The sequence below is a fragment of the Capra hircus genome, chromosome 1 (genome assembly GCF_001704415.2).
Source record: "Capra hircus breed San Clemente chromosome 1, ASM170441v1, whole genome shotgun sequence".
In the NCBI taxonomy this organism is placed as follows: Eukaryota; Metazoa; Chordata; class Mammalia; order Artiodactyla; family Bovidae; genus Capra; species Capra hircus.
Window position 1 is genome coordinate 95,325,058 of NC_030808.1, and position 20,872 is coordinate 95,345,929.

The window sequence follows — 20,872 nt, forward strand, 5'->3', positions numbered from 1 at the left end:
GCACAGAGTCTCAGCTCACTCACCTTGGCTGTGGAGATGACAGTAATGCCTCCTGTCTAGGCTCTGGAGTTCAAATGAGATCAAGTCTAGAAGAATGTGTTAAAAGAAGGAGAAGGCTGTTGGTCGTAATTTTAATAATTATTATTACCTGTGCTTGTATATTTTTGAAGAATTTGTGAAACGAGTTTCACTGTATTTTAAAGCTTGGATTCCTACAATAAAGGAAGGAACTTCCTAATTTAGATACCCAGTGCTAAGGAGGGGAAATTTTCAAATGAATTTATCAAAGCTTTCTTGTTTTAAAAGTTTAATCGAAGCAATTTTAATAGCTCCTCCAGAAAGGAAAACTCAAATAGAACTTCAGTTTGATGACTTTTCCCCTTACCGGAACATCACTACTGTTAATAGTGGACACCTCAACTTTATAGACAAGAGCCATGGAGCATCAAGGCCCTGTTTTGAGAGTTAGTTTAGTTGTCTCAAAAGAGGTCAAGTTTACTTTCAGTTGCATATGGGCCTATTTAACTTCATATTTTTACTGTTTTTTTAATTAATCCTCAAGCATGACCAAGAACTGTAGATGATTACTGTTTACTCTAAGGGGAATCAGGTTGAAGTCTACAAATATGCTTTCCAGAGGGTGAAGCAGTTTAAAATATCTTGCACATTGCCCTGTTAGTGGGTCACACCTACTGGCTGAATTTAGAAAGAAGAATGAATTTTATTTGTTTGTAAGGAATGCAAAAGTCATTAACTATAATTGAATTAAGGATATTAGTAAAGTGTTGCATTTGGCAGTTATTTTTTCCAATTGTTTGCTTTAAATGAAGTATTTAAAAATAGGAATATTTAGGGGAAAAACCCTATATACCTATAACATCCAGATTGAAAGAAAATATATATTAAGTCCTCTTTATACTTCTGATTATTTGCATAGTTAGAGGATACCCACCCTTTCTCCATAAAGGTAACTATGCTTCTAAAGTTGTCATATAGTTATTTACTTGATTGCTTTTTACATAGACAACATACAGGATTGTTTTGTTTTTTAATTTTAATTTAATTTTGTTTTTTAATTTTAATTTGTAATTTTAATTTACAACTGTAAGCTAACTTGTTTTTCACCAAACTTTGTGCTGATACATTTATTTTCTCTGCTATATAGTATTGATATCTTATTTAAAATATAACCCAACTATCCATTCTCTGTCTTTTCCAAAATTTGATAAATTTTTTTAGTCATTATTTCAAACTTTTGTGTGTGTGTCTCATTTTCTCTCTAGCCTGACCTCCTGGGACTCAAATCACATAATTGTTAGATCTTTCGGTATCATCGTATAGGTCACTGAGGCTCTGTTCATTTTTTAGAAATCTTTCTACCACTTTGTCTGTTCTTCACTTAGAGTAACTTTGATAACTCAGTCTTCAAGTTCACTGATTCTTTCTGTCATTGCCATTTTGATGTTAAGCCCATCCACTGGGCTTTCTTTTTTGCTGAGATTTTCTACTTGTTCATTCATCGAAAACACATTTTCCTTGACATCCTAGTGTGTGTTATGATATTTGCCTTAAAATCATTGTCAGTTAATTTCTACATCTCAGGATGGGCCTCCATTGATGTACTTTTCTCCTCAGAATGGATCACATTTTCCTGTTTCTTCTTTGTCAAATAAGTTTAGATGATATTGTAATTGATTATATTATAGACTCTGGATTTAGTTATGTTCTTTGCAAAGAGTCTGTTGGTTTTTGGAGGCGGTTAACTGGGTTGGAGGCTTGCTTCACACTCCGTATTTCCTGTGGTGAGGAGTAGCAGAAATCCCTACTGAAGTCGTTGTGGTACTATCTGAGTTCTTTGGCGTGTACGCTTGCATACATGGTTCAAGGGTTGGCCTAAGCAGAACTGGATGCTCCCTTGGTGTGGCTGTCTCCTTTCCACAGTTTCCCAGTTTACTTTTAAACTGTTGTGACTGCCATTAAAACTGTTTCCTGGTTCTTAGAGCCAGTACAGTTATGGATTTTCTTTCTGAGTTTTAGTCATCCCACTTGGCATGAATTAGGTGTGTCCTTGGACAAGAATCGCGCCTTCAGTTTCTTCCCTATGTTGGTCCCTTTCCAGTTTCTGCTTGCTTTCAGTTGTTTTTCAGTCACTTATGTTTTACATTTTGTCCAGAATTTAGAGTCATCTTCTGCGGGATGGCTGACCTAGTAGAGCTACACCTGTATTACTAAAAGCTAGAACTTGTGATCCTGAATAATTTTTATATGAAATGTCTTATTTTGTAGTTTCCACAGTTTCATGCGGTTCCTTTTCAGAACTGCTGGGTATGCTTCTTCTGGTCTCATTTAAACAGATTGTGCAGCTCTTTGAGGTGCTACGTTTTTGTAGGATTCTCACTTCTAGGTCCCTGCCTCCCATAGTCCTAAAATCATGTCTCCTTACAGTCACATAGGGACAGAAAAGTAATTTCAGACCCTTTATCTATGACCAAAACCCTTTGGGCCTCTTCAGCTTCAGTTCCAGTATACCCATCTGACTTTATTTCTTCACTGTTGGAAACTGGAAGCTTTTTCTCATTATTGTTTTTGGTGCTGCTGTCTCTGTTTTTATCCTTAACTAAGTATTTTTAAAAATTGATCTGCAGTTTATTCAGCAGTTCCATGTTTGTAGTGGGAAATGGGCACCTGCATTAGCTTAAGCCATTTTGTTTTCAGACAACTGTAGTATTTTCTTTGTTATTCTTAGTGGGAAACAAACAGACCATCCCCAGAATACAACTCTGGCTGCTAATTCCTTTACTAATGAGGGAACTGAGTTCTAGTATTGATATATGGAGTTTGGACAGAAGACCTGTAGCTCTTAGAATAGCTAAGGGCATAGGAGGAACTAACATTGTTTCAGCGTTTACTATGGCCTGAGCTCTGAGCTACTCACATCATTTAATTCTTGTAATTCCTTACTTTAGTAGTATTACCTCCACTTTAGGCAATGGAAACTTCAAAGAGCCATGAATACCTTTTTTTTCAGCCTAAGGAGAATTAGAATTCAAGCTATTTGACTCAAAAGTCACATACTTTCCGTGGTACTCTGCTGTCTCAAAAAATATTTTTCTAAGTATATAGATGATTAAAAAATTGGGAGTTTGCTGTGTTTACCACTAGTCAAGACAAAAGTTTGAGAGCTCATTAGCGCTGTAGAATGTCTAGAGGAGTTTACACATGTGTGTTCACCAACTTCATTCTTTTCATGGGTGAAATTCATGGGTTATCAGTGAAAATGCTTTCTGTGCTGACTCACACTAATGGAGGTTGTTTGCCAGTTCTTTGGAGGGAAGTGAAAAAAAGGAATCGTAGAGTTTTAGACAGCTGGACAGAATTTTAATGATCAAGTCTATATGTAAGAATATAGTTTCATCAGTTAAACAGCACTGCCATCATAAGATGTACAGAAGAGTTTTAAGAAAAAGAAGCAACAAAAATAGAATGAATGATTATATGAAATCTCTTGAGTTAATATCTATAGTTTTTTGGTCAACATGTATCATCAAAAATAACATTGTGTTCATTAAAAAAAAATGTTTACCTTTCTGAGCCAGTGAAAGAAATTTTTTCTTAAAGTGATTTTAATAGAGATTAACTCTACCATGGAAAAATGTTTACCTTGTTCATCTGTTGCTCACCCACTGAATCATTGGTGTTCTTAATCTCCCTTTGTAAGAAAAATGTTTATGTTAATATCATTTAACATAATTTATCAGCCAGAATGGAGTATGTTTCTATAAATTTATGTGCAGTTAGCTTCCTCTCCTGAAGATCCGTCACAATGCATGCATATTCTTTTCTTGACCATAAAAACTTGAATATTCATTTAACATTGAAGGATATTATTTTTAGAAGTCTGACCACAGTTTATAGCAATGTTAGTTACCTTTCTTTTTATAAAAAAGAATGTTTCCTTTGGGATCCTTACTAGATTTAGGTCAGTTTATTGGCTGTACCAAGTCTCTCACTCATCGTATCTAATAAGCTTATTAACAAACTCTGGAGTCAGGAGGGCCCCTCTTACGTTTTCTCTTCAGTACAAATATTGATATGTGCATTGTGACTTATAGAGGCAGGAACAAATCTTATTTAGATATTGGCTCAGAATCATCACCTGAATACCCTTTGCATTTGGGCTAGGTTTTAATTTCCTGGTTGGGGTTCCTTAGAATGTGTTCTTTTCTCTGACATTTAGTGGTGCTGAAAGAGGAGTTTTCCTTATAATAATGTACTTGCTGTAGAGTCCTAAATACAGAGAGTTGCTTGTTAATTTCAGTTTTTACATGAGGAAACTGAGTACTAAAGTCCAGGTTACTGAGGCAAAGATAGAGCAAACCAGGCAGCTGACTCCCATCAGATTGCTGTGTGACCCTGAGCAAGTCACTTAAGGTGTCTGTGTCCTCAGTTTCCTTGTCTATATAAAAGGATGTTAGAATAGAACCATCTCCATAGGGCTGTTGTGAGGGTAGATTGAATTAGCGCATGCGAAACGCCTGTATCACTGCCTGGCACATGGTAAGCACCATTCGAGTTTACTTTTTATTATTACCTTTAACTTCAGCGTAAAAGGAATTTCTGCAAGAGAAGAGACAGTTCAGTGGTTCACACTGGTTCTAACACTATCTGAACCCAATTTCCTGGATAATAGAACCCAAGAGCAGCAAGAAGGAGAGGGAAAGAGAAGAGAGGCAGCAAAGTGTCGAAGGTGGTACATTCCTTGGCTGGCCATAGCTTCACAAAAGTCAGCCAGTGGTTTGGTCACATAGGAGAGTTTCCACATCAGCTGTTTGGGAGCAGTGTGCTCAGCACAGTCAGGCGAGGAGAGGGGAGAGGAGTACATCTTCCATTCTCACCGATTCTGTGGCTTGGCCCCCCATCCCTGCTTTGCCCCGTCTCCCTGCCTGCCTAGCACACATGCACAAATCCCGAGGAAGCCAGGTTCCAGCCCCTGGTACTGTAGCTCCTCAGGGGCCTCAGAATGAAGCAGGCCTTCTGCCAGTCTAGCCAGTGGTGGGTGGAGCCAGAATGCTGGAGCTATGATAACTCCTGCTGAGTTGCACCGTGGAGGCTGTGTGGAAGCCCTGCCCTTAGCCGGGAGGGAGTCAGGATGACTGGCAGCATTAGGAGAAGAGGTAGGAGTGGTGGTGATGGGCGTCTCTAGTGAGCTAGTGGCAGAGGCAGGGGGCCGCCCCCGCCATCCACGTCTCTGCACCCTCCGTAAGCTGCTGTAGCTCCATGTCTTTGATTCTAAGTGAGACTTTTTTGAGGATAAGTGATTCATGTAATGTGCCTTCAGTGCATGGCTTAGAGTTGTTATTTAGACACTAAGTCGTAGTCCACTCTTTCGTGACCCCATGGACTGTAGCCCACCAGACTTTCCTGTCATGGGATTTCCCAGACAAGAATACTAGTGTGGGTTGTCTTTTCCTTCCCCAAGGGATTTTCCCAACCTAGGGATGAACCTGTGTCTTTGGCATTCACAGGTGTGTGCTTTACCACTGAGCCACCAGGGAAGCCCTCGGCTCAGAATCGGTGCTCAATATATAACAGATAATATTTTCCTATCCACTCATATTTGAAATAGATATTGGTTTCTCTTAGCACTTGTATTTCCCTCTGGAAATGAAGTATCTATTTGAACTCAAAGATATGACAGAGATGAACTAGAAAAAGCTGATATCACTGCAAAGAGAGTAATATTTAATCCTAGAACGTGTCAAAAGAAATGACTGAGAAAGCCTGAGGCAGAGAACAGAGGCCATCAAAGAGGTCACAGGATTTAGGGAAAAATCATGGGAACTGAGAAATTATTTTCCTGCTAAAACTTGCTTGTGTAATTGTAGATTCATTTTTGTTTTTAGCTAAGGAAAAAGAAAAGAGAACATGGTTTCCAATTCCTGTTCTGTGGACACAGGGCGTGAGATGTTTTGGCACCGTCGTCTCCAATCTTGATACCTCAAGGGAGAAAAGCAGTCAGTGTTAGGCCAGATATTTATCCAAGGCTTACTATGGTGTCACTGGAATTTGAGTTTAGTACTTGAAAACACATGTATGATTTTTGCATTTCAGGGAGCATCAAATAATTTGGTACAAATCCTTGCTGTGTAAAATGTTTGGGGGGGATTATATAGTATGAATCTGCCATTTAATTTCATCAAAATGAAAACTCTTGGTATAAAACCAAGAAAGAAGGATGAGTAAGTGAGAGATTTCTGGGCTCTGGAGGCTTCAAGACCAGATTAGATATGAAGCTCAAAAGGAGGATAGTGCTTGGGCAGTAAACTCCCAGCTCTGGAACCATGCAAGCAAGTCTGTCCTGTGTGCATTTCACAGAGGAGAGCCCATGGGGCTGTTAGTTGCCCAGATTGCGCTGATGATAAGGGGAGGATGAACTTAGGTCATCTGACCTATTCCCTACACCACTGACGTTTAATTGTCTGTTCAAGGTTCAGAAAACCCTCCAGTGATATTTGTGTAACCGATGTTCTCAAAAAAATTCAAAGATCTAAATTCTGAAGGAGATCAACCCTGGGATTGCCTTGGAAGGAATGATGCTAAAGCTGAAGCTCCAGTACTTTGGCCACCTCATGCGAAGAGTTGACTCATTGGAAAAGACTCTGATGCTGGGAGGGATTGGGGGCAGGAGGAGAAGGGGACGACGGAGGATGAGATGGCTGGATGGCATCACGGACTCGATGGACGTGAGTGTGAGTGAACTCCGGGAGTTGGTGATGGACAGGGAGGCCTGGCGTGCTGCAATTCATGGGGTCGCAAAGAGTCGGACACGACTGAGTGACTGAACTGAACTGAACTGAAGTAAACACTGAGTTGGGTTTTTTTTCTATGTTATTTTCTCAAAATACATAAATTGGAATGTAAAATATGATAATACCATTTACTTTATTCAAAGTCAGCTAAACTCAAAAAATTTTTATCCAAGGCTTACTATGTCACCAGAGATTGAGTTTAGTACTTGAAAACACATTTATGATTTTTGCATTTCAGTTCAGTCTGTTCAGTCGCTCAGTTGTGTCCGACTCTTTGCGACCCCATGAATCCCAGCACGCCAGGACTCCCTGTCCATCACCAACTCCCGGAGTTCACTCACTCAAATCTATCGAGTCAATGATGCCATCCAGCCATCTCATCCTCTGTTGTCCCCTTCTCCTCCTGCCCCCAATCCCTCCAGCATCAGAGTCTTTTCCAATGAGTCAACTCTTCGCATAAGGTGGCCAAAGTACTGGAGTTTCAGCTTTAGCATCATTCCTTCCAAAGAGCATCAAGTCATTTTGTACAAATCTTTGCTGTATAATATGTTTGGGGAGGTTATGCTGCTGCTGAGTCGCGTCAGTCGTGTCCAGCTCTGTGCGACTCCATAGACGGCAGCCCACCAGGCTCCCTCATCCCTGGGATTCTCCAGGCAAGAACACTGGAGTGGGTTGCCATTTCCTTCTCCAGGTTATGGGCCTTCCCAATTAATGGGGACCTACCAATTAATTTCATCAAAATGAAAAATGGGAAGACAAGAAATTCCCATGACTCCATTTGGTTTTAAATGATCTAATTATAATTCACTTCATAGTTATCTGTTGTGATTTTTTATTTAGAAATCCATTGCATTTATTTCCCTTGGTAAGAAAATATCACATATTGAAAAAAAAATGGAGACAACTTTCTAAATTAGAAAGAGAAGCAGGAACTAAATCACCATCATCTTCACGAAACAGAAGTTGAGATTTTTTTTTAATTATTACTATACCTTTTTTCATTGTTTTATTCTAAGAGTGTGCAAAGTAAGGAGTACAAGTGTCCATCCATCCTGCCATTCCCCAGTTCCACTTCTGGCTGGTTAAGGAGCTGGACTTTGGAGTCAGACCAAGCAAGTTCAAGTCCAGCTCTGTCACTTCTAGCCAGGTGCCCCTGGACAAGCTGCCCACCTCTCATCTTAAAAGTGGGAGTGATGATGGGACTTGGTTCCTAAGGTTGTTGTGAGGAGTCACTGCCCTGAGGGCATACAATTAATCTTTTTGTATAGTGCCTGGCATATAGTACATATTCAGCCAATATTAGCTAATGTTAATATTTATTTTAACATTAATAGGTGTAGTTAATATTATTATTCTTGTAGTTTAGCTAAGGCAATATTTATGCACGAATCTGGTAAGGAAAATATCTGTTCTCTTTGATGTTCTGCTTCCTGATCATGTTGAAAATTAAAGATCAGAAAACTCTAAATTTCTCTGATTTCACTGTTAGATAAGTGTAGGTAATTATAATTAAATGTTCCCTGAAAAGATGTTTAATTCCAGTATTTAAAACCAGAAAGACAAAAAAAAAAAAAGGCAAAACCATTTACTTCCCGGATACAGATGCAAATAGAAATAAAACACAGCTGCTGTTATCATCTGTGGGCTCCATCTCTACCTGGTACCAAAAGAGATAATGATCTTGCAGTATATTTATAAGGAGGTAACAAAATAAATCACATTATCTCAAGTGTACACACTGAAGGCTTTATCCTGTTGCTGGTTAAAATAGGCTATAACTGTGACAACTGCTCGCCCACCATTGTAGATTATTTCAGATGAAAGAAATTATGGGACAATAAACTATGATTTGACAACATAGGAGTGTCAGTGGCCTTGCAGTTTGATATTCAAGAATAAAACCAGCAGTACAATGGTTGGACAAAAACTCAACACAAAGCAACCATGCATTCAAGTGAAGGCAGTGATGGACAGATAATTTGGTTCTTTTTCCATTATTAAATGGTAAGATCTTCAAAAAAGCCTGAACAAACCTAGAAAGCCTTTGGGTCAGCTAAATTTCCATGGAACCTTGTAAAATATTACAAACCATAAAAATAAAGGCTAAGACGAAGTTCAGGAGAGTGTCAGGTTATGTTGTTTCCAAAACTGTAAGGACAGTGGAGCCAATAGGATCACTTAGAGGGGTGGTGATTAAAGCAGAAAGTATCTATTGTTACAGAAGTTTAGCTTATATAAATGACTAATTTATGGACATTCAAGCCCATAAAATAAAATTAATAATTACAAACATATAACTAAGTCCATGAGATTTCAGAGCCAGACAAATCTGTTTTATAAATTCAACACTGACATGACTGAAATAAGCTTAGATAGATTATTTAACTAAATAATCAAGGTTTTGAATGCAAATTATTCAGATTAATCATAAGTACCAGGTAGGATCTTTGTGGGTACTAAATAACATAACTGTGCTAAAACGGTGCTGCGTGCATAGTAAATACTTGAGGATAAATTATAAGAGGATTCCTTTCTGTTTCTTTTCTCACTCTTAAGCTTTTCACAGATTTATATCCATTTATCTTCCTTACCTGTAACATGATATCTTTTGTTAGATTGATCCAGTAACTCTGTACTATTTATTACAATTAGCTTGCAATGTGTAAATTATTCTCTGTGTATCCTAAATTCAACATGCATTTTTAGCAACATTAACACATTAACATTTTAACATTAACATTTATTCTTTTAACAGTAACACTGTCCAAAAGGAAAGTTATTTGAAGCAACCCTTATTTTCCTTTGCTGTGCTGAGAAAGTTAACTCAGTTACCCATTAGACTGTTTAATCAATGGAAAATACCTAAAGTCTTGACAGATTCACAAGTAGCAATGATATGATGTAATTTCTTACTGGTTTTTCCTTGTTTCATTTCCTCTTAAGTTTTTCATTACCTTGTATTTTAAATAAAGCAAACCCTGGCTCATTGTTGGCATTTAATAGGTGTCTGTTGAATTGAGAGAGAAGGAATTAAATGTTTTAATTATGGCCAGAGGCACTGACTTCTCATATTCATATGAAAAACTACTTCAGTTAATTTCTTGGGATGGGAAAAGGGTTAAATGGATTACATTGTAAGGAAGACTGAACAATTTATAGCATCTTTTATTTACACTTAAGGTTTTATTGTTAAAGGAATCCTGGAGATGAAATGTCTCAACCTCTTTAATTTATAGAGAAGGAAACCAAGGTCCTGAATTTAAATGGCTGAAGGATGCAAGAGGAATTCATTTATTTTTCTTTACATTTGAGTCAGCTTCTAAAGGGACTTGCTCAAGGGCACTGATTTCACTAAAACTTCCATCTATTTTAGGGGCACTTACAGATCTACAAAAAATATACAGAAGATAAAGACTATGGTTAAGAACATCAGCTTTTGGGTCAGAGAGACCTGGTTTCAAATTCCTTCTCCATCTCTTACTGGTTATATGACCTTGGACAGATTGTCCAGAGTAATCAAATTATACAATCTCTCCATGCTTCTCCATATTTCCTTATCAATAAAGAAAGAATGATAAACCCTTGTCCTCTTCAAAGTGGAAATAACAAACCTTCATAGATTTATTATTGATGATAAATATGATAAGGTATATAAAAGATTGTCACCAAGCCAGGTGATGGTAAGTAATCAGTATACATCAACTATTATTATAACATGAATTAGAAGTGGGAAAGTTGAAGGGAGGTGATAGAGGCAAAGATAGTCCTGTATTTTGTTAGTAGTGGGCCACTAGTTGGCTCCAGGCTTCTTACAGCCAACATGGAGGAGCAAACTTAGACATATTGAGTCTATTTATCTGGCCAAATCAGAACCTCCCTCCTCTACTCCTTTCTTTGTATTTTTATACAATTTCTCTTTCTACCAAACATATCAGTATAGGCTTTAGAGACTTGCTGAGTAACAATAAGGGCTCCCCTAGTCTGCCCAGGACTCTCTCTTAGCATTTCTCACAAAGCCTTCCTCTGCTCCCCACCCCACAGTTCTTGATAGCTCCTGAAGGAGAGAATCCACCTAAGTGTCTTCCACTTAGCACATGCCATTCTCCAAGGCCAAGACTGTGGGGGAGGCCAGGGATGGATTTGAGGCCATGTAAATGGCAACCCACTCCAGTGTTCTTGCCTGGAGAATCCCAGGGACGGGGGAGCCTGGTAGGCTGCCATCTATGGGGTTGCATAGAGTCGGACACGACTGAAGCGACTTAGCAGCAGTAGCAGCAGCAACTTATTTCTCTCATCTGCATTAGAAACTCCTTCCTTGCAGGAACCAGCCTTCTTCATCTTTACATATTCACTCACTCCATCTCACAGTGAGTAGGTGGTGGCCAGTCTTGTTCATCTTTACATATTCACTCCATGTCACAATGAGTAAGTGGTGGATACTCAGTAAATGTTTGTGATTTGCAGTAATAAATGCACCTATGTGGAGGAGTTACTGGTATGGAAGCCCTCCTATTTTTGAGTCTGGTCTGGAGAGATTATTACAACCAATATGGATTTTTCACCCAACTCCAACGACAGTACTCACAGCTGAAATCTCAGTATTTTAAATGAAAAATAAAATCTCTATGAACTCTTCTTCCCTAGCTTACTGATGTGCAACGACCTGTGTTATTAAATGTCAGAATGAAATAGAACCAGTTTTCTTAAAAAGAGAGAAGTATAATTCTTGCATTTCTGGTATCTTTTAGAAAAGGTACACTAATTGGTTACCTTCCAGGACACGTACATCACTGTAACTCACGTAAAGTCAGGGCCAAACCTCATATCTCAAAAAAATAGAATACACTCTGCTTGGGATGACTCTTTGTGACCCCATGGACTGTAGACCTCGAGACTCCTCTGTCCATGAAATTCTCCAGGCAAGAATAGTGGAGTGGATTGCCATTCTTTTCTCCAGGGGATCTTCCTGACCCAGGGAGCAAACCTGGGTCTCCTGCATTGCAGGCCAATTCTTTACTGTCTGAGCCACCCTAGAAGCCCTCTATCACCTATAGGGGAAATGTATTGATAGAAAGGTTATACTACATAAAAATACTTTTTAAATCTGTATATTGAAATTATTGTAAAATACCCTAAATTTTATGTAGAAAATATTTAAAGTTAGTTATTTTGATGATATTCTTTCTTTTCATGTTTTTGTTAGAGTGAAGAATCAATTCCTTTTCACTGAAAAAAAAGATTTCCAAATCCATCTATCTTGAGTCTCTCCTTAACCACATTTAATAAAATTGGATGAAAGATAATACTGGCACTTATTCAATGTGGTGTTTCTTTTTCTTGCTTGTTTACTTACTTGGTATACAATTAAGTATCTCACTCCAATTTAAATTACAAGCTAGGAATACTTTAAATGTTAAATTGGAAAATAAATTTAAAGGTTGTTTGAGGTAATTGGGGCTTACTTAGAGCTAGTGGACTTGTTTCCATATGCTATCTGTAAGCCTGGATTCAAATAATAGAATAGGGCTTAGGGTTTTTTTGTTTGTTTTAAATAAATTTCTACTGGAGTATAGTTGATTTACAATGATGTGTTAGTTTTTGCTGTATAGCAAAGTGAATCAGTTATACATATACATATATCCACTCTCATTTTCAGATTCAGTCCCCATATAGGTCATTACAGAGTATTGAGTAGAGTTCCCTGTGGTATACAGTAGGTCATTATTAATTGTCTATTTTATGTATCATAGTGTGTATATGTCAATCCCAATCTCCCAGTTTATCCCTCCCTGTCCCCTTTCTCCCTTGGTAACAATAAGTTTTTCTGTGTCTGTGGCTGTATTTCTGTTTTGTAAATAAGTGCATTTGTGCCATTTTTTTTTTTAGATTCCACATATAAGGAATCTCTTATGATATCTGCCTTTTTCTGTCTGACTTACTTCACTCAGTATGACAATCTCTAGGTCCATCCATGTCGCTGCAAACAGCATTATTTCATTCTCTTTTAAAATTTGACCGAAATAGTAAGCCTGGTAACTCTTTTCTTCTTTCCCAGCCCCTTTGCTTTTACCCTGTCTCAAGCCAACATGTCACTGAAAAATGAGCCAAGAGTAAATACCTCTGCACTGCAGAAAATCGCTGCTGACATGAGTAATTTGATAGAAAACCTGGATACGCGAGAGCTCCACTTTGAGGGAGAGGAGGTGGACTACGATGTGTCTCCCAGCGATCCCAGGATACAGGAAGGTAAAGAGTGATGATCTGAGTGAGGAGTAGAAAGTTTATCATGGTTGCTTGGCAGAACACAGATTTGAAATAACCAGCAAGTGATTGAACATCCTTGCCGATGTCACAACACTGGGCTGAGTTTCGCTAGCTGTTTTCTTGTTGTAGCACATTATAATTCTTAAAAAAGACGCCTATAATTCTTAAAAAAGATGCCTGTAACAGGCAAGTGATGCTAGTATCATTGTATTCTTATGACAATTTTATTTACTTTTTTATTTTTTAGTGTATATCCCTTTCTCTGCTGTTTATAAGACTCAAGGATTTAAGGAGCCTAATATACAGACGTATCTCTCCGGCTGCCCAATAAAAGTTCAAGTTCTGGAAGTGGAGCGCTTTACATCTACAAAAAGGGTCAGAGCGTATATGGACTCAACTTGTATTCGTCAATATTTATGGCTTAACACATTGACTTCCGTTTTCCTTCCTCCTGGCTATGACTGTCTTTAACTTTCAGTTTGTGTTTATGTTTATCACTTCTGAGTCCTCTTCACCTCAGATTTTTGCATCCTTCTCATTTAGCCTTTATTCTTACATGCCTCTTTCCCCATTCTGGAAAAAAAATTTTTTTTAAGGTAATTAAGACAGTTTACAAGTATGATACATTGCAAAGTGCCTCTCCTACTCTTCCTCTGTCCCCAGTTTTCTGTTCAGTGTGGACTCAGGGGGTATTGCTATTCCGCCTAGAATGCTGGTTATAAACCAAGGAAAAGTTTAGCTTTCTTAATACTTGTTCAGTAAGAAAATAATAATGCCACCTGACTCTCAAAAGGAAAACATCTGGGAGGCTGCACGGTCAGTGCCTTTGCCTGGAAGTGCTGCTGAGAGATTTCTTTGCACGTTCTCTGCCACTCTGGCTTGTTCCTTACACCACCCCTTATGTGAGAGTTGGACTGTGAAGAAGGCTGAGCGCCGAAGAACTGATGCTTTTGAACTGTGGTGTTGGAGAAGACTCTTGAGAGTCCCTTGGACTGCAAGAAGATCCAACCAGTCCATTCTGAAGGAGATCAACCCTGGGATTTCTTTGGAAGGAATGATGCTAAAGCTGAAACTCCAGTACTTTGGCCACCTCATGCGAAGAGTTGACTCATTGGAAAAGACTTTGATGCTGGGAGGGATTGGGGGCAGGAGAAGAAGTGGAAGACAGAGGATGAGATGGCTGGATGACACCACCCCTTAAGCTTCATTCATATGCTTTCTCTTTAAGCTCTGGAAAGGCATTGGGAGTAGGATCTTTTCAACAAGGAAACCTGAACCTCTTGAAGAGGACTGGACTAGGAGACGCTGTTAGGGTAGTTGTGTTTGCTGTATTCCTGACTGGGTTGCACACTTGTTAGGTCTGAGCTTAGAGAATGTTGCTGCAGGCTGATGGCCTTTGTCCCTTCCAGTTAAGCTCTGATTGGCAGAATAAGGCTGTCGCTGACTTCTGCCTCTGGGGAAGTGGGGAAAACCATTTCTGCCTGGGGCAGACTCTGGAGGGTAGCCTGTGCTGCCTGCATTTTGGTGGTTTTGCCGCTTGCTCTGACCTGAGCTTTTCCTGGTAGCTCAGACAGTAAAGAATCTCCTTGCAATACAGGAGACCCGGGTTCAAGCCCTGGGTCGGGAAGATCCTCTGGAGAAGGAAACGGCAACTCACTCCAGTATTCTTGCCTGGACAATCCCATGGATGGAAGCACCTGGCAGGCAACTGTCCATGGGGTCACAAAGAGTCGGACACAACTGAGTGACTTCACTTTCACTTTCTGTCCTGACCTACCTGTGCATATCCTAACCTCTAGTTTACAGCCACCTCTGTGTCCAGCTTTCCTTCCAGCGTCTTCCTGTTGAGTTGGGTCCTTATCTCTGATACACCACTGAAAACAACCTACCAAGAAATGTCTCTAAGATGATTTGCCTTATATCACCTACCAGCATTTAGATTGAGAGGTGATAACATGTGGAATGGGTGAATTTAACTCAGATGACCATTATATCTACTACAGTGGACAGGAATCCCTCAGAAGAAATGGAGTAGCCATCATGGTCAGCAAAAGAGTCCAAAATGCAGTACTTGGATGCAATCTCAAAAACGACAGAATGATCTCTGTTTGTTTCCAAGGCAAACCATTCAATATCACTGTAATCCAAGTCTATGCCCTAACCAGTAATGCTGAAGAAGCTGAAGTTGAACGGTTCTATGAAGAAGTACAAGACCTTGTAGAACTAACACCCAAAAAAGATGTGCTTTTCATTATAGGGGGCTGGAATGCAAAAGTAGGAAGTCAAGAAACACCTGGAGTAACAGGCAAATTTGGCCTTGGAATGCAGAATGAAGCAGGGCAAAGACTAACAGAGTTTTGCCAAAAAAATGCACTGGTCATAGCAAACACCCTCTTCCAACAACACAAGAGAAGACTCTACACATGGACATCACCAGATGGTCAACACTGAAATCAGATTGATTATATTCTTTGCAGCCAAAGATGGAGAAGCTCTATACAGTCAGCAAAAACAAGACTGGGAGCTGACTGTGGCTCAGATTATGAACTCCTTATTGCCAAATTCAGACTTAAATTGAAGAAAGTAGGGAAAACCACTAGACCATTCAGGTATGACCTAAATAAAATCCCTTATGATTATACAGTGGAAGTGAGAAATAGATTTAAGGGCCTAGATCTGATAGATAGAGTCCCTGATGAACTATGGACCGAGGTTTGTGACATTGGACAGGAGACAGGGATCAAGACCATCCCCATGGAAAAGGAATGCAAAAAAGCAAAATGGCTGTCTGGGGAGGCCTTACAAATAGCTGTGAAAAGAAGAGAGGTGAAAAGCAAAGGAGAATAGGAAAGATATAAACATCTGAATGCAGAGTTCCAAAGAATAGCAAGAAGAGATAAGAAAGCCTTCTTCAGTGATCAATGCAAAGAAATAGAGGAAAACAACAGAATGGGAAAGACTAGAGATCTCTTCAAGAAAATTAGAGATACCAAGGGAATATTTCATGCAAAGATGGGCTCGATAAAGGACAGAAATGGTATGGACCTAACAGAAGCAGAAGGTATTAAAAAGAGGTGGCAAGAATACACAGAAGAACTGTACAAAAAAGATCTTCACGACCCAGATAATCACGATGTTGTGATCACTCAACTAGAGCCAGACATCATGGAATGTGAAGTCAAGTGGGCCTGAGGAAGCATCACTATGAACAAAGCTAGTGGAGGTGATAGAATTCCAGTTGAGCTATTTCGAATCCTGAACGATGATGCTGTGAAAGTGCTGCACTCAATATGCCAGCAAATTTGGAAAACTCAGCAGTGGCCACAGGACTGGAAAAGGTCAGTTTTCATTCCAATTCCAAAGAAAGGCAATGCCAAAGAATGCTCAAACTACTGTACAATTGTACTCGTCTCACACGCTAGTAAAGTAATGCTCAAAATTCTCCAAGCCAGGCTTCAACAATATGTGAACTGTGAACTTCCTGATGTTCAAGCTGGTTTTAGAAAAGGCATAGGAACCAGAGATCAAATTGCCAACATCCGCTGGGTCATGGAAAAAGCAAGAGAGTTCCAGAAAAACATCTATTTCTGCTTTATTGACTATGCCAAAGCCTTTGACTGTGTGGATCACAATAAACTGTGGAAAATTCTGAGAGAGATGGGAATACCAGACCACCTGACCTGCCTCTTGAGAAATCTGTATGCAGGTCAGGAAGCAACAGTTAGAACTGGACATGGAACAACAGACTGGTTCCAAATAGGAAAAGGAATGCGTCAAGGCTGTATATTGTCACCCTGCTTATTTAATGTCTATGCAGAGTACATCATGAGAAACACTGGACTGGAAGAAGCACAAGCTGGAATCAAGATTGCCAGGAGAAATATCAATAACCTCAGATATGCAGATGACACCACCCTTATGGCAGCAAGTGAAGAGGAACTAAAAAGCCTCTTGATGAAAGTGAAAGTGGAGAGTGAAAAAGTTGACTTAAAGCTCAACATTCAGAAAACGAAGATCATGGCATCCGGTCCCAATACTTAGTGTCAGACTTTATTTTTGGGGGCTCCAAAATCACTGCAGATGGTGACTGCAGCCATGAAATCAAAAGACGCTTACTCTTTGGAAGAAAAGTTATGACCAACCTAGAGAGCATATTCAAAAGCAGAGAGATTACTTTGCCGACTAAGGTCCGTCTAGTCAAGGCTATGGTTTTTCCTGTGGTCATGTATGGATGTGAGAGTTGGACTGTGAAGAAGGCTGAGCGCCGAAGAATTGATGCTTTTGAAGTGTGGTGTTGGAGAAGACTCTTGAGAGTCCCTTGGACTGCAAGGAGATCCAACCAGTCCGTTCTGAAGGAGATCAGCCCTAGGTGTTCTTTGGAAGGAATGATGCTAAAGCTGAAACTCCAGTACTTTGGCCACCGCATGCGAAGAGTTGACTCATTGGAAAAGACTCTGATGCTGGGAGGGACTGGGGGGCAGAAGGAGTAGGGGACGACAGAGGATGAGATGGCTGGATGGCATCACTGACTCGATGGACGTGAGTGTGAGTGAACTCCGGGAGTTGGTGATGGACAGGGAGGCCTGGCGTGCTGCAATTCATGGGGTCGCAAAGTTCGGACACGACTGAGTGACTGAAGTGAACTGAACTGAACATGTGAAGGTTAAATGCACAGATTACAGAGCCAAACCATGTGGTTTAATTCCTGCCTTTGTATTGTGACCCCTAGCCAGTTACTTAACATCTCTGTGTTTGAGTTTCCTCATCTGAATAATGGGTATAATAGTACATATCTTATAGGTTTGTTATGAGGATTTAGTAATAATTATAAATGATATTGTATAATATGGACTTCCCTGGTGACTCCGATGGTAAAGCATCAGCCTGATATGCAGGAGACTTGTGTTCAATCCCTGGGTTGAGAAGATCCCTTGGAGAAGGGAATGGCTATTTAATAATAATAATAATACATGGTATTGTATAATACCAGAATATAATATCTTGTATTATACAAGTATATACTATATAATACTGTGTTTTATTATTACTACGTATCTCCTACATTATTCATGAAAATAAATATTCAAGCCACCAAACCAGGACTTCTCTTTGCTCACACTTTTCTATTAGTAAAATAAGTTTAGTTCTATTCTTTTTATATATATACCAAAATTTTAATTTTAGATCCTAATTTATAAAGTATAGTTGATTTCCAATATTATATTAATTTCACACTTCGGTTCAGTTCAGTCCCTCAGTCATGTCCAACTCTTTGTGACCGCATGGACTGCAGCATGCCAGGCTTCCCTGTCCTTCACCAACTCCCTGAACTTGCTCAAATTCATCACCATTGCATTGGTGATGCCATCTACCCATCTTATCTGCTGTCGTCCCCTCTCCTCCTGCCTTCAATCTTTCCCTCATCAGGGTCTTTTCCAGTGAGTCAGTTTTTCACATCAGGTGGCCAAAGTATTGGAGTTTCAGCTTCACCAGTCCTTTCAATGAATATGCAAAATTGACTTCCTTTGGGATTAACTGGTTCGATCTCCTTGAAGTTCAAGAGACTCTCAAGAGTTAATTGATTTCACATTTTGTTTTAAATCTTAGTCTGTGTAGGAAAAGCTAAGGATCCTCCTTGTCCTACTTAGTGTTTAGTTTACTAGGAAATATGAACTGACTCCAAGTAGTTTGAATGTCATTCAGGTAAATAAAAATAACACCTTTCCATGACTGAATCTGTTCTGTGTGGCGGCTCATGGTAGGCGCTTCTCTGTTCACTCTCATGACAGCCCCCTAAGGACAGATGCTACTGCCCACCCTCCCCAGCAGGAGGTCTCCCACGTGTCCCTCCTGTTCCTCCTCCCTCCCTTTGCTCTGCCTCTCGAGACTCCCCTGCCCTTGTCCTCTAGCAAGCTCCAGCCATGGAGAGCCCAGACTCGGCTCACTCTGGGCTGGATGCATCCCTTGACCTAGGCACCCCCCCACACACACACACCCAAGGTAGCCTCTTTAAGTGGCCCTCTCCTTCCTGCTCCAGCACCTGGTCCTACCCTTTGTCCCTTGAGAACAAGGTGTGCCTTCCTGAGTCCCAGGTTACTGTCCTTGTGATTTCCTTCCTCTTATCACACCTTCATGGGCAGTCCCTTTATTACAACTTCTCACACTATTCCAATTCCAAAGCATTCCGATAATTCTGCTGAGATATAATCTGACTGAAGTGATGCTTGGTTAAAGCTTCATAGCTAGTAAGCTGTACCAGGCAATTTCAAACCTTTAGATGCTTCAAAAAGGATGGGACAGGCTGTTGCCATTGCCCCACACTGTCTTAGAATTGCTAAGAATTGTCTAAAATTCTTGGTTTATGTGTGAGGGATAGAACTTGACATTTGTAATGTTTTTAAGTATTCAGTTTTGTTAGATTGGGAAATATAATCCTAGAATACGTGGCGGCTTGCATAAATTGTATAGTTGTTCTCATTTATTTGACTGTCTTAAACGGAGCATTTTTCACTCAAATGCAGAGTTTCTGGTCACTCTGAGTTCTCCTGCATCCTTCTTTGTGAGACACAATGCAGCGTGATGCCTGTAATGTTGGTCAAGGTGAAAGGCAGCATATAATATTAGACCCCAGAACTGGGTCCTTTTGACTTCTGGCTGTAGTCATTGTCATGGATCCCAACTGGAGGCAAAGCAGGAAATAGATTTGAGTGTTTGCCAGTGATATATTTGGATTCTAGACCTAAGAGCACAAGTTACGTTGATTCTTGGCTCTTTTTTTTTAAATTAATTTATTTTTTGGCCACACAGTAGGGCAGTGGGATCTTAGTTCCCTGGCCAGGAATCAGATTTGCTCCCCATGCATTAGAAGCACAGAGTCTTAACCACTGGACCACCAGGGAAGTCCCCTGAGGCTCATTTCTTTATGCTACAGTTATAGAGAGTGGTCACGCTTTAGAAGTTTGCAGAATGTACCAAACATCGGTAATGAATGGCACCAGGCGTGGTCACCCATTGGGTTACTGATACCAAAGCCTGGATAAACTAGCAAAGGAGGAGACATTTACTGTTTCTTGCCCCAACACCTGTCAACACATATGGGGCCTGGATCTCCCAGTAGGGGCCAGTGTCCTCTAGGTGGTCCAGTGTCCATTACCCTCCCCTACTCCCCACACACCATGGGAACTTTCAAGATCTCCTGTGCTTTATAAATCTCTCTCCATCTTCTGACACTTTGCTTTATCAAAACTTTTATCCCTCAGGTCTGTTAGTGCTTCTGATTGAGTCACTAGTCGCCAAGATATATTTGCATTTCAAGAAGAAATATTTTTTAAATGTTAAGTGGAAACTCATCCTAGTTAAGTAGTTGGGGAAATATTTTGTGTGTAGGAAGATCATTTGTCCTTTTCCTTCTAATCATCCTGTACCTTCCTAGTCACTGGTGTAGGTAAGGGACAGAGAGCTATTGTAGACCAGGATGGACCTCTCAAGGCATTTCAGAGGAGAGGGCATTAGTGTCATTTGTGAAGAGCAACACTGTGCTAAGATTGTGCTCCACAATGGAACTTATTTCCTTCAGCTTCCCTCTCACCCCCTGCATTGTCTGTTCACTGCTTGGACAATCTCTTGATGGCTAATTAGGGCTCTCGCTCATTGTCTCTTTTACCTGGCTTCTTGTTTCAGAGGTATGTCTGTGTGTCTTTGTATTTAGAACAATAAGATTTGTGGAGGTTTGATTTGATATGTCAGTTTGTCTTACATATATCATAAGATGAATATTTAAGAGAATATTACTTCTGTAA

At 39.9% G+C, this 20,872-nt stretch overlaps 1 protein-coding gene across 8 annotated transcripts in view; it reads left to right on the forward strand.

The window, feature by feature from the left end:
* The window catches only part of PLD1 (phospholipase D1), a 283,431-nt gene that overhangs the window by 85,725 nt on the left and 176,834 nt on the right, over positions 1 to 20,872 (forward strand). For all 8 annotated transcript variants that reach the window (XR_001918038.1, XM_018047809.1, XM_018047781.1 and 5 more), the window contains 2 exons: positions 12,865 to 13,055; positions 13,321 to 13,448. Coding sequence is in view for 7 of the 8 variants with exons in the window: in XM_018047809.1 (XP_017903298.1) it covers positions 12,865 to 13,055; positions 13,321 to 13,448 (319 nt within the window). In the remaining variant the exon portion in view is untranslated. The remainder of the gene's footprint in view (positions 1 to 12,864; positions 13,056 to 13,320; positions 13,449 to 20,872) is intronic.